Source organism: Oenanthe melanoleuca, chromosome 2 (genome assembly GCF_029582105.1).
Source record: "Oenanthe melanoleuca isolate GR-GAL-2019-014 chromosome 2, OMel1.0, whole genome shotgun sequence".
NCBI classification, from domain to species: Eukaryota; Metazoa; Chordata; class Aves; order Passeriformes; family Muscicapidae; genus Oenanthe; species Oenanthe melanoleuca.
This window is the reverse complement of record NC_079335.1, coordinates 71,064,009-71,081,092: the sequence shown is the minus strand read 5'-3', so window position 1 is coordinate 71,081,092 and position 17,084 is coordinate 71,064,009. Positions and strand designations below refer to the sequence as shown.

At 39.5% G+C, this 17,084-nt stretch overlaps 1 protein-coding gene across 4 annotated transcripts in view; it reads left to right on the top strand.

The window, feature by feature from the left end:
• CTNND2 (catenin delta 2) overlaps positions 1-17,084 on the top strand; it is a 511,553-nt gene that overhangs the window by 262,164 nt on the left and 232,305 nt on the right. For all 4 annotated transcript variants that reach the window (XM_056485067.1, XM_056485066.1, XM_056485065.1 and 1 more), the window contains exon 7: positions 2,896-3,090. In XM_056485067.1, coding sequence (XP_056341042.1) covers positions 2,896-3,090 — 195 coding nt within the window. The remainder of the gene's footprint in view (positions 1-2,895; positions 3,091-17,084) is intronic.

Genomic DNA, 17,084 nt, shown 5'->3' with positions numbered 1-17,084 from the left:
TCAACTTGCTGTTGTAGTTTTTTAAATATCAATTGAATAGAAACATTAAAAAATATTACATTAGATATTACATATTTTATAAATCTTCTGATTTTTTTGTTGTTTTAACTATATTTAAAAACCTTAAAGGGTGGTAGTATTTTGTGTATAAATATTGATATCTGATAATTTGGAAATAGTGTAGTAAAATTGCATATAGAAAAGTATAATTTTTGCTTGAAGCTAAAACATGCTTTTAAAATGGCCTAAATTTCTGGGAGTGGTTTAGTTTCTAAAATGAAAATATTTTAGTTACCTGTTGAAATCATAATTTTCTTGAAATGTTAGGGGGATAGTGGCAGTTACTCCCTGATAGGGTTTTAACTCTTGAACTTCCTGGGGGGTGATGTTCAGTCATAATGTTGTTACTCAGATGCCTTGAAGTTGTTTTTGATTGCCACTTAACTGTCTTCAGTTAAGGTTGGTTGTGGTTCAAATCATTTTGGTTAAATGTTTTGGTCAAAAAGTTTCTCTGCTTATACATGTGTTTACTGTTTAGTACAGTAGTGTTAAAGTCTGAATTACATGTGTAATTTGCAAATAAATCTCTGTTCAGTATTAACATAATAAACTAATATTAAGCTTCTATTTAGACTAGTATCAGGACTTGCAAATGCAGAACTATTGGTAGAGTATGAAGGAGGTTGAATTAAGCCCACCTCACCAGAAGATTACCATAACAGTTTGGGAACATGCTGATATCTGGATTATACTGCTGCTGAGTTCAGTGGGTAAAATCTTTTGGTTTATAGGAAGCTCGATTAGGAAGAAAATCTATTGTTCAAGAAGCACTGTTAACTTGTATGCAGGCAAAAGAATTGTAGTGCTTCTAGAAAGGGTTGTAATTCTTTATTCTGTAGCAAGTCTGGTTTATTGATACGCTCTTAAATGTCTGAAATGTTCTCCTCAAATTTTTTCCTCTGAGTACATATTGAACCAAATATGCATTGAAAATTGGACATAACCAAAACAGGCTGTTTTTCAGGGCACTCTGAAGGATACTAGACCTTGGTGGGAGCAGTTCAGCTGTTCTGAAAATCAGTCTCAAGGGTGCAGGGCTAAAGAGCACTTTGAAAACATAGACCATGAAGAACTTAATTCTGTAAATAGAAATATCAACTTTCTGGATAATTGCTGTAGTTAGAGATAAAATATGTCTTTGGGATTCTTGGCAGACTTTCTAGTAAGGGGAACAACAGAATAACTTTTAGCAGTGTGCTAATGGCAAGTCAGACTGACAAATGTATGAAGGGAAAAATATTCAATAGGGCATTCCACTAAAAACATGGATGAATGTTGAAAAGTTCAGAAGAAAACACGTATATGGCACAAGCTGATTAGAAGAAGGAAAGAGAATAAATTCTTCTTTTCTCCAGACAATTTGTATTAAAGTTTAAGTAATGTTGTGTCAGTGTATATTTCTCATTTCTCTCCTGTGTTGCTATCTCACCTTACTTTATATCTGTGCTTTGCATTTTAAAAGTATTTGGTGTCTGTTTATGCAACAAAAGCACTGCCAGCACAATGATTGTGGCAGAGGCTTTCAGCAGGAATAACTACACCTATGGTCTGAGGCAGTGCAAGCTCAGCCAGTGGAACATCATTTACATCCAGGACTTCAGCCCCACAGAACTAGCAGCAAGGGCATGATAGTTGTATCTTTGATTGCTTTTCTAAACACTTAAGTAGCATGTTACCACTTTATAGTGGTATAAACCTGACATTTGCCAAGTGTTACTTGCATACTTATTGCCTACTTTGCTTCATTCTTACCTTAAATGTGTAATGTTTGTATGGCATCCCCATGACTCTCCTTGCCAATCTTGATAACAGACCACAGAGCTGAAGTACCTGAGTGGCAAAAGGACTGAAGTGACAGCTTCAATCACAACTGGAAATATATGTCTGTTTTTTAAATGTTCTAATATAATCTATTTTCTCATAGTAGAATAAGAAAATGTTTTAATAAAATCACATTTGATCTTGTTATTTGCCAAAAAAAAAAAAAAGGAAATAAGCTGTATTCTTAAAATAATTTTTTCAGGAGGCGTGTTTAATTTATTCATTCTCCGAGGATATTTAAGTCATAGAAAGTCTTAGCAACTTGATTCTTTTTCAAAGTGTTGAAGACAAAATGTTGATAAGGGACAACCATTCTATTGCACTTTTGTGAAGCATTTGAAAGATCAGCCTCCGTGTAAGATGACATCTCTTCATCAACTGCAGCTTATTTCATTTGTAGATCTTCAGATACAGGCGTAACATGTGAAACTCATTCTGACTGCTGCTGCTTTTTTTCCCAACTCTTGTACCTCCCTCAGTCCTGGACCCGTTTAGTTGAGGGCATTCCTGGATTGCACAGCTTTTGCCTGTTCTTGTTTGTTTGTTTTTGTTTGTTTGGGGTTTTTTTTTGGTTTTGGATTTTTTGGGGGGGAGTGAGGGGACTTGTTTGAGTTTAGTTTGGTTTTGAGACTTTTTTGTTTTTTGAAGGGGAGAGTTGGGTATTTTTTTCTTTTTTTTTTTTTTGACCGGATGTGGTAGGTTCTTTGGTCTTTGCTTAAGAAGAGATAATAATCATGATATCTATCTCTTCAAAATATGTAGTTTCCTTGGAAGAAGTGGGATTTTGGTGTAGATGCAGGCAGCTGGATGATGCAGCTGAAGTGGTTAATTGGAGCCATAGCTGCCCTTGTTTGCTGTTTTGATTTGCATGTTGAAAACACTTACTACTTAGTTTTGTTTGGGGAATTATTTTTTGTGTGTCAATGCTACTTTCAAGTAAAATGTTAATAATCAGATCCTGTATTTGTCTCTTGTTTTCTCCCTCTTAAACATCTCTTATACATCTGTTTGCAGCTGGGTCTCGGGCATCTTACAGCAGCCAGCACAGCCACCTTGGCTCCGAGTTAAGGGCACTGCAGTCTCCAGAACACCACATAGATCCTATTTACGAAGACAGAGTTTATCAGAAGCCCCCTATGAGGAGTCTCAGCCAGAGTCAGGGGGACCCTCTGCAACCAGCACACACAGGCACATATCGCACTAGTACAGGTAGGTGGATGTAACCTGCATGATTGTCTTTCTATGAGATATGTAACTTACTCTCTGCCACTAACTCTTCTTCTCTTCCTGATGTGCTTAACCAAATGTGTTCTGTGCATGCCAGTCAAATAAAATAGCTTTTGCAGATGGCAGCTGAACCCCAAAGACATAGACAAAAGGGAGAAATACTTAATGTTATGCTGCATGTACAGTAGGTTAAGCTAATTGGGGAAGGGAGCATCCTCATAAGGGGAGAGAAAATACTTCTGTTGATCTAGTGTATTGCCTTGGAGAAAGATCTGTTGTCTCTGAAGAAATTGCTAGGATTTTTTTTGCTTACAAAGGTATTTTTTTGTGTTGCAAATGGACTGCAAAGTTCCTGCCACATGAAGCTAAGTGATTGTACACTTGCTTTCAAAGTAAATCATAAGTAAATGTTCTTCCTCTGTTCCACAGAGGTATGCTTTGGTATAGATACACAGACATAAAATTGAACTATAACATAGGGAAAAGCTGTTAGCATCACTGGTTTATCCATAAATAATAATGATTGTCCCTGAAATGCATTGGTGTACAAGTCCTACTTGCAGAATGTCCTCTCAACGAAATGAAATACAGCTGTATGTTGGAACCCACAAATAGATCAAAAATCAACAGGGATATTTATGGTATTTAATGCACATAATAATTGGAGTATATAAATGCTACAGCCAAAATAGCCTAAAGCAGATGTTGAAGAAACTTGCCTTAGGAATTGTAAGTATTTCTGGTGTTTCATCTTTGCTGTGTTATCAAAGAGGGAAGATTGTGTCCATTTTCACATCACTCCTATTTTCATCAAGGAAAAGTTAAATGCACTTTTCAGAGCAATATACTTTGCTTTCTTTTAAAACTATTTTTTGAAACTTGTTTAAGAAACCCATTTCTCCAAGGGAAAAGCTGGCAGTTTTTTCATTACCTACTGCCTTATTCAAGCTTGGGTGTTCAGAATACAAGAGGAAATCTTAAAAAGGAAATTTAGCTGCAGAATTATCTAGCAAAATACCTGTAACAACTTTATGCTTTTTGAAGAGCACTATTGCACCATTTCCCTCCTGTTAAAGAAACTAGCATAGTCTTATGTTTTGTATAGTCACACATTTATATGAGGAAAAATTTCTGTTCTTTGCGTGAAGGGGACAAAACCTCTGCCTACATCAGTGAGCAGTGGAGGCAGTGGTAGTGATTGAAGCTACTGCTTCTATTGAACTTAGCCTCCTGTTCCACATGTGGCTGCCTCATATTGCCTATATCATGCTCTCTTTCCCACACATGCCCTGAAGAGAGTTTCTTGTTTTGCTTGCAAAATATCCCTTGGTTGTCTGTGCTGAAGTAGCAGGCTGTCTTGTGAGTGTACTGCGAACGACACCTCTGTAAGGAAGGAAACCTGGTCAACATAGATAGTAATTACAGTGAATTAAACTGGGACATGGGATGTTAGTTGGTTACACATGAAGATGGGTTTAGAAGGAGAGAGAGAAAAAGCTAAAAAAGCCCACAGTTATGCATAGCAGAAACATGCCCTGTGCAGGTGAGTTTTGTTTTGCCACTTGGGATGCTGATTTGAATGTTGCTGCAGGCTCACTCTGAAGCAAGACCCCATCAGTCCAGTTTTGTGTTGGGTTGATCCTCCCTTGCCTTCCCCTCTGCACCCCTATCATCAGGGTCAGGGGAAATGAAAGCAGATGGATGTGTGCCAGGCCAATCACTCTGTTGCTCTGTTGGTAGCTGTCAGCTGCAGATGCTGTCAGCCCTTCACACAGCCAGGCTGAAGAGCTGTCAGTTCTCAGAGGGAATTTTGAGCTGGATTGGATCAACTCTGACTCCTGCCTCTAGCACAAATACCAGTAGGAACATATCCTTTCCAATGGAAACCATAAAATTTTTTTCAAATTAACAGAAAGGATGGAAAGGAGTTCAAGTTTGTGCAAGTATTTTTTCCTTTATTGGGTTTTCTTAAATGTTTAATTGTTAGATTTTTTTTCTAAATAATTTTAGGACTAGATTGCTGTTTGGTGTAAGATATGAGGAATGTAGATTACTGTGTACTGCATGAAGATAACGTGCCAAGGCCTCATGACCAGTATATTCTGTGTGCATGAGTCATGGCAAAGTGGGGAGCTTTAAGACTTCAGTGCTCCTTCATACACCATAGTTCACACTCTGTCTATCACAAAAATAGCTTTAATTGTGAGGATGATACGTGCTTTTCCACATCTGACAGGAAGAAAAGGGAGGCAAACTTAGTCTAAAGATGCTGCCCAAAGCCTGGATTTTTTTTCTCTGCAGCTAACAGTGCCCTTTAGAAATAAAAATTAAGTTAGTTATACTTGCAAAAACCATTTAATTTTTTTGGTGTGTTTTTTTTGTTGGTTGGGGTTTTTGTTTGTTTTGTTGTAGTTTGTGGATTTGAGGGGATTTTTATGAGGTTTTTGTTTGTTTTGTTTGTTTGATTTTAAAGCACATTATTCCTGAATTTGAAAATTTCACTTATTTTGAAAAAGTAAACCAAGAATGGTTACTTTCTCTAGACATCATCTCTTTATCTTTTGGGAGCCCTTAAATACATACTGCATTCGAGAATGTTTCCACAACTGAGGATAAAGTCCCCTCAAGAGTTTTTCATCTTCTAGGTGAATGAACCTTCTGTAAGCAAAATTCAATAAGCTAAAATGTCTCTATGGGGTGAAATAAATTGTTTTTTCTGTATACTCACTGTTTTTTGGGTGATGTTTTGGTTTTTAACTTCAGTATTTTCTTTGTATTTCACTTGAGAATTAAATGCATGATGATAGTTCTGCACTACATACTGCAGAAGGTAGAAAACATCTCTGAGCATCTCCCCTAATAGCTTTAGGTAGGATGAATTCTTCATAGAATCACAGAATGGTTTGTGTAGGAAGAGCCCTTAAAGATCATCACATTCCATCTCCCCTGTCACTGGCAGGAAACTTTTCACTAGACCAGGTTGCTCAGAGTCCCATCCAGCCTCATCTTGAACACTTCCAGGGATGGGATGTCCACGGCTTCTCTGGGCAACCTGTTCCAGTGCCTTACCAACCTCACAGTAAAGAATTTCTTCCTGATGTCTTACCTAAACCTATCCTCCTTAAGTTTAAGTCCATTCCCCCTTGTCCTATCACTTAGTGCTCTTGGAAAAAGTTACTCTCTAGCTCTTGTAGCCCCTCTTCAGGTACTGAAGGGGGCTCTAACTTCTCCCTGGATCCTTCTCTTTTTGAGGCTGAACAGCCCCAACTCTCTCAGCCTGTCCTCGCAGGAGAGGTGCTCCAGCCCTCTGGTCATCTTGGTGGATTCCTCTGGACTTTCTCAAGCAGTTCCCTGTCCTTCCTATGCAGAGGACCTCAGAGCTGGATGCAGCACTGCAGGTGGGGTCTCACCAGAGCATAGAGGCAGAATCCCCTCCCTGGCCACACTGCTTTGGATGCAGCCCAGGACATGGTTGGATTTCTGAACTGTAAGCACATATTGCCAGGTCATATTGAGCTTTTAATCTACGAATGCTTCCAAATCTGTCTCCCCAGTTCTAGTCTTGTTCCATTCTCCAGCCAGCCTGTACCTGTGGTATAAATTATAACTGGGTGTGTTATCCTGTCTAAGCTAAAAATAATGTTTCAAATTTGACAGCAGTAGCTTTAAAAACTCTTTTGGTTGTTAAGCTTTTACCTTAACAATCCCTTTTGGTCTTCAAAGGGTAATGCTTTCTCTCATATAAAAAGTACCAGCCCAAAGTTTTGCAACTAAAAGCAGTAAGTGTGAAATTTTCCTTTTGAAATGGGAGCCCTCAAAGGATGTGCTTGGAGGAGTACTCAGACACAATACAAAAAGCAAATTAATTAATTTACTGAATAGCAACTTATAGCTTGTATTTGTAATCCAGCTAAACAACACTAATAATTTTTGTTCAGGCAGGTTTGCTGCTGATTTTCCTCATAAACCTAAAGGTTTTGAATTATTCATATAGTAGAGATAAGCTTATTTGATGGGATATTTACATGAATACTGATGGGATTTGAAAAGGGCTGTTAATTAAGAGAGAGAAAGGGTTGCATTTCAGCCAGAGTGGCACATGGAATCAATGATTGTTTGCTTATTTGCAGAATTAGAATTTTGAACTAGAGGTTTAGTCTATAGTTACTGATATTTAATCCACGTCAAACACAAAAACAGGCAAAATCACACTATTTTGCAAGCCTGGGATTTTTGTGGCTGCCTTGAGCACAGAGCATCCTTGCTGCTCTGGTTGTGGGCTGTCAGTGCTGACCTGCAGCTCAGGAGCACAGCTTTGGCAGCTGTGGGGTCTGTGTGAACAGTTGTCATCACCCCCCGGAGGCTGGCATCACCGTCTGGAGGCTCATGCTTCTGTTGTGGTCCCTCAGAGAAAAAGATGAGACCTCTTCTGTAAAAAGGATGGAATTTCCAGATATGGTTTGTAAAAGCCTTGAAAGAGTAGTGTCCTCAGTGGTCTGGGAGGGAGAGACGAGAAATGGGAGATCTGTGCCTGTTCTGAACTCTCTACAAAGAGGGATTTTATCAGATAAAGTAAGTGTTTCTGTGTAAGAGCACTGGTTCTGCTGGCGAACTGTGAGCATTTACATCTTAAAACCTGCAGAGTACTTGTGCTTTAAGAGCACTCACTGGTTTCAGGGGCTGCAGGTGAGTACTTTTGACTCCAGCCTTACAAAAGTGGCAAGGGTGCACTGGAGGAGTGAACCTGTCCTCAGCTCTGTGAAGGATACGTGCATCTCACGGGCATCAGGGATCCCTGGCAGCCTGGCTGAGAGCTTAGGGATGGCCTGGGATGCACGGCCTGGGAATGGTCTCTCTCAGTCACCCAAAGATCACCATGTGGAAGGCGTTGTGACACAGTTCTGTCATAGTTGAAGGGACTTCAAAGTCCAGCAGCTTTGTGTGGTTACATGACCACTTGGTGCTCCTTGAAGTGCTGGGTGCACAGAGCTCCTCCTCGATGAAGATAGGGCATGCAAGGTACTGCAAAGACCTTTCTAAGAGCATTAGGAGAATGAGGAGTAGTGTGTGTGATTGATAGTGCTGAAATTAAAGAGAACCCTGAAAGGAAGGATTTGTTGACAGGAGGTTGGATAGTAGAAGGGTAAGCAGTAAAAGTTTGTATTGTCTCTGAAGAGTTGCTTAGGGTGGGATTTGAAGGGCTTATCAGGCATACTCTTGCAATGAGTTACCTGTTGGGGAACATGTCTGTGGCAGGTGCACTCCTGCAGCACTTCTTGTGCTACTTTCAGAGCTGCCCAATGTCCTGTGTATGCAGGCAGTTGCCAGGCTGCCCTCAGGCTTCTCTGATGGCCTCCATTCCTTCAGGCCAGGTCCATCTCCCTGGGATTCCTCCCACTGATGCTTGAGTGCTTCCACCAGTGCACCAGCACCTCTGAAGATGTCTGTTACCAAAAGCTGTGCTGTCACAGGCTGCACCACTTCCTGGGCACCGTGGCACAGAGTACTGATCCAGGAGAAGAGGCCCATGGAATTTGTGATGGACGGTGCAAAGCAGAAATATGTCTATTTGCAAGCTGGCTTTCTGTGTGGAGCAAGAATGCCAACTGGAGAGCTGTGAACAGCCTAGGCAGCTGCTTTTCAAAGGAAAGTTATCTGTTGCTCCTGGCCATTTTCCAGTGGCAATATTTCATTGTCCTGTGATGCAGCTCAGGAAAAACTGCCAAAGGTGAGAATTGCCATTGTGTATCTGGACAGATGCTCTTGTCACCTTCTCTGCCTTCCATCCCACTCCTGCCTTGTACTTCATTTGCTGAAGGAAGAGTCTGCACCAAGGGATGCCTTATCTCAAGTGCTGCTTGTAGTAATGTTGCCTTGCTCCTATAGAAGTGTGTCTTGCTTTAGTAGGATAGAAGCAGTGCTTGTTTCTGGAGTCCAGTCTTTCTTCATGGACTAGATACTGCTGGAGGGATGGGAAGAGGAGCCAGGTGGCAGTGGCAGCATTTGCTGCTTCATGCCTGCTGCATTAGGCCTGGGCTTCTGCTGTCCTGGAGTTTAAGCAGTGTCCAAGGAGAAGGTGTACAAGAAAACCTGGTCCTCCTTTTGTCACTGGGCTGGTGGTTTTCTCACAATGTGACTGAGCTGCCTCCTTGTTCTGTCTGATGAGTTGTCTGTGGTGAGAATCATGTCTCTATTCATGACCTAAAGGAGAAGAAGAGAAGGAGAAGCCAAATCCCCATTTGTCTTCTGCCCCGGGCAGGAACAGCCCATACAAAACTAATTGTACTCTTAGTTTGTTTTTGGTTTTTTTGCAGGGAGGGGAGGTTGCTAGTTTTGGTTCTTGAGGTGCTCCAATGGCTCTGACCTCCTCCTCTTCTCATTTGCTTTGCACAAATGAAGCAGAGTATCCAGGTTCTCAGAAACAGGCTCATATGTCATGTGCCCCTTCTCCCTGGGGACTGCCTCCCTGTAGGAAAGGCCTGACCTCTGGAAACTTCCATCTCACTGACCTGGTAGACTGGCATTGTGGAGTGGCTTCTGGAAAGCTGCAGTGGCCACCATCTCCTTGTGTCTGCCCTGCCTTCCCTCTGCAGCTGGCATGGTGGGGCAGAGACCTTGCCTTGTCCTGGGAGCGAGTGCTGCTCTCTGCCCCATGACCCTGCCTTGGCCACCAAGGGAGCCAGAGATCTGTGGGAACAGCGACTGCTGAGTAGCTCCAAGAAATGTTTTTAACAGATTTTTACAGCAAGGAGGGAGGAGGATGGACTTCTTAATGCTGCTTTGAAATACCCAAGGGCTTGATTTGCTGTATGTTTTTATGCTGGTCAGCTTAGCCTTTCTTTGGTTCTCAACATTTTGTCATGCCTCTTACCTCCTTTGTTGTCCTGTACAAAAGTAGAATGAGGCTACAAAGGATGCATGAATTGAGCCAAAGTACATCATCTTCACAAGACTGTAAATATTTGTCTTGGTATATAGTAAAGTAGTGAATATCTTTGAAATTTTTAAAAGTCATTATTTCAATGTGTGTTTTTTACATATTGTGAAGCTATTTTCCAATACTCAGAAATTTGATATACTTAAAATTTAGATGTCTGAATCCTTTAGAGTGATTTACTCTTCTTTCAAGAACAATTAAGCTACTTTATTGTAATAGTGTTTTATCACAAACTGTGTTTATGTGTCTGCCTTTACAGATAAACTGTTCTTATACCATTTTTAAGGTTTTAAACCTTAATCTTTTGACCTTTGAAATTTTTTGGGGTTTTTTAATGGTTATGAAATAGTTTAAAACAGAATGATAGAGTCATAGAATAGATTGGGTTGCAAGGGACCTCCAAAGATCCAGTAGTCTAAACTCTCTGCAGTAGGTAGGGACAACTTCAACCAGACCAGTTTGCTCAGAGCCCTGTCCAACCTGACTTTGAATGTATCCAGGGATGGGGCATCTGCCACCTCTCTCGGCAGCCTGTTGCAGTTGCTCCTTACCACCTTCATTGTAAAAAAAAAAAAAAAAAAAAAAAACCTTCCATCTTTCTAGACTCTCTGTTTAAGCCATTGCCTCCTGTCCTGTTGCAACAATCCTGCTAAAAGATCCCTCTCCAGCTTGTTTCAGGCCCCCTTCAGGTACCCTTTAAAGTCTCCCTGAAGCTTTCTCTTTTCCAGGCTGAACAACCCTAACTCTCTCAGTGTTCCATCATAGGAGAGGTGCTCCAGCCCTCTCACTGTCTCTGTGGCCCTCCTCTGGACCAGCTCTAACATGTCTGTCGTTCTTGTGCTGAGCTGGATGCAGCACTGCAGTGGGGTCTCACCAGAGCAGAGCAGAGGGGCAGGATCCCCTCCCTCCCCTGCTGCCCACGCTGCTTTGGATGCAGCCCAGGACAGGATTGGTTTCTGGGCTGTTAGTGCTCATGGCTGGGTCAAGTCCAGCCTCTCATCCACCAGGCACCCCCAGGTCCTTCTGGTCAGGGCTGCTTGTAATTTGTCCATCCCCCAACCTGTATTGATACCACGGGTTTCTGCGCCTTGCATTTGATACTTAATATTTAGATGATATTTGAAACAAATAGTAGTGTGGTTTTTTTTAAACTTTACTTGGAGATACATACCTTTGATGGTCCCTTGGTAACTTGTTTGTTATTAGCTGTTTCAAATCACTGAAGCCATCTTATGATTTAAGCATGCTGAAGAAAATTTAGAAAATTAACATAGCATGAAATAAAATGAGGCTATGTAAAATGACATTGAGGGACTGCAATTTTAATGTCATGATGAATCACATACAAAGGGCTTGGTTCAGTTTTCTGCACCTGAAAGGTATGCAAACATGACTTCAGCTTTGGGAATCAGAAGTCTGATCCTTGCATATCACCAGTGGCAGTTTCCAAAGAGCAGTTTATATCCCAGTTAATGGACAGTTATCCTTTCACGGGTTAAGTATTGCTTTTCAGCAGGGAACTGGAATTTAGTTAACCAGATATATCCCTTTCAATTCCACAGATTTAAAATTAATGAGTCAAAGGAATCTGAAGGGGCTTAGAGGAGAAAAAAAATCGTACATGCAGTTAGATATTGTCAGGTTCTAACAGGGAGTACCAATGGCATAGTAATTAACTTCAGAATGGCATCTAGCTGTTAATGAAGTTACCTGTTACATGCTCTTTTGTGTATTACAAATATTTGATTTAAAAGAAAAAGGGAATGTTGGTTTCAAATATATTTTTTTCTTTATTTGTCTCTAAAATTATTAGTTCAGGGGAAAAGGAGGAGCAGCAGATGTATCAGCTTTCACTTGCCCCATTTAGATTAAACCGTTTGTCCTTTATGCTGTTTCTTAAATGTGTATTTAATTTTTCATTCTTTGTGATCTAAAAGAGTTAGATTATAAATACTAAATATTGCTTCTTTCTGCTTAGGTGGTGGCTTTTTATCTGGCTGGGAGACAGATTGTTTTGTTGTGTCACCAGCTGATGTGCTGTACATGGATGTTCTGTGATGGCACAGCTGCAGATTAATTGAGGATCATGCTGATAAATCACACAGCATGGAGTTCTGGCTATAGGACATAATGTTTTCAGAGAAATTAAAAAGAAAAATTATTCCTGCGACTGCATCTCTTTCAGTTTGGTAATGTTGTGATAATAGACCTGTACTCCTAACTGACATCCACTTGATAACATTGTTTTGGGAGAGAGAATTATAGGAAGCAAGCAGGGAACAAATCTTCAGTACAAAGTAAATTGAGCAGAAAATACCTTAGTAATCTGCATAAAGAATAACAAATCACATCTAAGCAATACAAAGTCATAATCCCATTTCATTTGTCAGATCCAGGTTCTCTCATATAGTCTTTGCTGTGTTATAGTCTTTCATATATGTTTTTAGGTGGTTTTTTCTCTTTCTGTGAGAAAGAATTTTCTATTTTATTTCCTTCCTAATAAAAATTTGGCAGAAGAATAAGAAAACACACTATTTTCAACTTCAGCAGTATCCTATGGACAGAAATGGAGAGGGATGTGGCCAGAGGTTAAAACCCTGAAGAATCACCTTTATAATCTGAAAGCAATGTTCCCCTTATAGTGCAGAAGCATTTCTCCAAATAAGATAGTTGTAATTTCAAAGTACTGGGCCCATGATTGGGTGACATAAAGGAATTACACCCATATGAAGACAGACAAGATTTTATCAGTCAGAATGTAAACCTTTTAGAATGGTTAGTATCCATGACCCCTTTCCTGTGTCCCATGAGCAGGATACCTCCAGAGGCTTGTATTTTGTTCTGTGTATTTTCTAATTTTTCTCTTCTTCTTTGTTTATAGAAGAATGACTTGTAACATGTCTGAGCATTTCTCAGGTGCCCCCTGACTTTTGCCACCTGTTGAGGGAGAGCTGTGATTATAAAATCTTGCTCAGGGGAGTACATACCCTGTAAATCTCATCTGCCGCTACTGAGGAAATATAGTGTTTGTGCCAGAAACTGTAGGTGTATTTGTCATCTATTTACTGTACAGGTGTAGTTTCTGTTTAAAGATTCATCACATTAGATTTTGGTGATGCAGGACATACATTCTCATTTATCTACTTCAGTATTGCATAGAAATGCAAGGTTGTCATTCATGAAATAAAAATGCAATTCAAACACCTTTCATAAATCTCATTCTTGTAAATCTTTGCTGAAAAAAAACACTGCTATGCCTGAGGTAACTACCCAGTAATGTCTTTAAGATGACTAAATCTTTTGTTAGGGGGTCATTCCTTCTGCAGTATTGCATTTAAAGGCACTCTTAAAAATCACCAGCCCATTTTTTTTTAACTCAAGCTGTACTCATTCTTTTTTTTTTTTTTTTTTTTCTTACAAGACTGGCTACTCTTAGAGCTATCCCTTTGTCATAATTTCAGCAGTTTACATGTAGTTTTTATGAGTACAAATATACAAATACAGTAGTTTTTTACTTAAATGAGTACTTAATAGAGAAACAACTTTTAAACTATCATTTGCAGAAGTTAGGTTAATGTTTAAGGTGAACATATCCCATGGTCTGGCACTGTAGCACAAATGTGATTACCTTAATAACAAAACAACTGTCTATTCCAGAGTGGGAACTACTAATTAAAATAGCTGAAGTTGAGTAAGGTGTTCTAAGAAATACCATTTAGTAGCCACTTTACTATTTAGGATTACACTGCCCTAAATGAAGAAAAGTCTAAATCTGAAGAAGATGATGTCCATGTGCTTGATGGCTGCAGCATGATTCAGTGTAGTTTGTTAATCTGTTATTGTATCATGCTATTTATATATCTTTCTGTATATTAACTGTGACTTTTGTCCATGTGTTCAGCTTTATGCTGGCCAGATGGACAGGAAACTTGAGAAATTTCGAGAAGGTTGTTTTAGGTGTGAAAGCAGAGATTTAGTTTCAGTAGGCTCATCTCTGTGTAGCAGTGTGGTCTGTGTGGATTTGCTGGGATTGGGTCGTTTTGTCCCACACACAGAATGTACTGCAAAGAGAAGGAAAATGATGTATACATCTCCTAATGTGCCATTGCTCAGGGTTCAATTTTATCTCTAGTGAGGAAATTCCCGTGATGAATTTTAGTATGTCAAGTTCTGAAAGGGCAGTTGTTGATTTTTCTGTTTCAATGCTCATGAAACAAATGAATTAAACTGCATGTTCTCCCTAAACTGAGGGATGCAGCTCAGAGAGAGAAGACACAATCTGAGAAAAGATCTTGGCAATAACTTCTTCAGCAGCCAGAGCTGGCATCTGATTTTCGCATTATGTGTACGCAGCATTTTTTACGTGCAGAGCAGCATCACTGAAACATGGTAGAAGCTGAGCCTGAGAATGAAAGTTGCATATATTAGTGAGATTAAAATCTGGCAGATTTAAAATGCAGTCTGTTACTATGGATGGAAAGGAGTATTATATTTCTTAATACTGATAACTTGAAAAATGAGGCTTCTTCTAGTTGAAATTCTAATATCTTCATAAAACTCTGGTGTCCACTTGAAACTATGTGGATTTTTAAATGATGCTTTATATATGTATATGTGCTTTTGAGATACAGCCTTTGAGATGTAGGCTGTGTTACTGTGTTGGACACCCCATAACTCTGGAATCTCATGATGGAGGGAAGGATGTAGAATTGGAGAAGATTATGGGTGAGGGGGTTGTGAGATGGTGCACAGCAGTGAAGTCTCTGACACACCTGTCTGTGAAAGAGGCTGCATTCAGGTTTGGACTTCAGGCTTCACTGAAGGCTCATTAAGCATTGTTGCAAAATAAGCTTGGGCAGGAACTCACTCATCTCAGCTACTATATCTATTAAACTGAAATACAAGTTTCTGTGATGCAAATTCTGTCACCATTGCTGCTCACTGAATTACTTCATCTACCTGTTTCTGCATTAACATTTGCTTAGAGGTACAAAAATCTTTATAGATTACTTCATTCATAAAGTCATTTTCTTCCATTGCCAACCCTGGTGGCACCAGGTGATTTCAGATTGACTCCAGCTAATCACCTAATGACCTAATGAACCCATAAGTAAAATAATTTGTAGTAAGGAAATGCCAAGTCTACATTGACGATGAAGAAAATCATTCCATATGCTGAGAGTTAGCCAGTAGCAGTTATAAAACTTCCCCCAATAGAAAAAAAAAAAAATAAAAAAGAAAAAGGGGGAAACTGAGATGCAATGTGAGAGTGGGAAAACCAAAGTGGAACAAGATAGACAAAAAGCCTTCAAAGTGACCAGGTAACAGCTGTAATGTAAATAGAGGAATAGCTCAGAAACCAAGGAAGCAGTATTCTCTTTGACTGACTCTTTATGCATCATAGAAAAAATATCAGTTTCTAAGCAAAGGAATGTTCAGCCTTATTGTTGCAATTAGTGTTAGATCTAAAGAACACTCTTAGAAAAAGGAACTGAAAGGATACCTCAGTTCTTCAGTCTTCAAAGATTGTCAGTTTTTGTATTGTAAGACTTATTGAACACAATATACAGAGCACAGGTGATGTTTCTGTGGTTTCTCTGGAGCAAGGAATTCTGCAGAAGTATGGCATGTAGATATTGCAATGGTCAGATGATTTTAAGAGTTTTCAAAGAATCAAGTAGCAAATGGTTGGAGTGTACACTAACTTTGAATATGTTTCTGACCTTCATTAGGATTAGTACTTTACAGCTGGCAGCAGTGGCAATGAGCCTATTAAATAATTGAGAGAGGCCTTGAGTATTTTCTATAGCCATAGGAGTGTGGCAGCTAAACAGCTACCTATGGTTTTGAAGATGGGATGGAAAAGTGAGAAAAATATAAATCTCCTGTGATAGCATCTGGTAGACACAGGGATTTTGCCTTGATAAAAAGGCTTCTTCCTCACCAAGTCATGAAAACATCTGATGATTAAAATATTACTGAATACCTACTTGCACCAGCTTGTAGACATGCTAATTACAAGTAGGTGTGACAGTAGGTATAACCAGTACTTGAGGAAATTATGACTAAGATGTTCGTGGGTGGAAAAGAGGCCGTTTTTGCTATGCACCATCCTGTTCTGTATCAATTTCTTTTGTTTGCTTGCATTTCCCCTGTATGTTGTGCTAAGTTCCCTTAAAAGATACACCTTGTGCAGCAGGGAGACCTGTTTGCCATGACCAGCTGTTTAAAGCATGGAGCTGAGCATGGGGAAGCTCGGGATTGGAGGAAGAGGTGGTATTTCCCCTGATTTACACAAAATAGGAGCATCTGGAGGAAGCTGGAGTCTGCAGAAAGAATTAGGTGGAACAGTCCAGGAAACCCTAAAGGGCTGATGTGTTTGAAAACAAAGGCTGGCTGGCTGGTGAAGAGCTCACCTCATGAGGAAGCAAAGAAGGATTTGCTAAAAAAGTCATTTTCATTTGTCTCTGGCTGAGAATTGGGAGGCCGGAATTTTGATTGCAAGAAAAACTGAATAGGATAAAATAGTGTAGAAAAGTGAGGGAGGAGCAAATGGAAAACAAGAGAAACAGAAAGTTGTAATAGCTTTGACAGTGTTTTTTCTGGTTTGAGTGTGAGAAGTCACATAGCAAAGTTGTCAACCTCCACAGAACTCCTGTGGTATTGGTATTTGCAGAAGGTCCTAAATATTTGAAATTGAAATTGAGGCCTTGTATCTTGAAGTCCTGTAGTATTTTCCCTTTTTTTTTTTTTTTTAATTGTTTTGTTCTCTCTTTGCATGTCTGAAGTACAAATTTCCTTGTGCATGTGTACTTTGAGCAGAGGATATGATAGTGCCTTTATCAAATATTAACAGCATTAGAGGTAGTTGCTAATATCAATTACTAGGGAGGGTTTTTTCTTCTCTTTCAGTAAATATTTTCGGTTACCCTCAACCATGTATTTCTCTAAAATTTTGTATTTCCCATGTGGAAAAGTTCTCCTAAAAGTAACTGCTAAGCAAATTATTGCTACTATTATTATTATTATGATTATTATT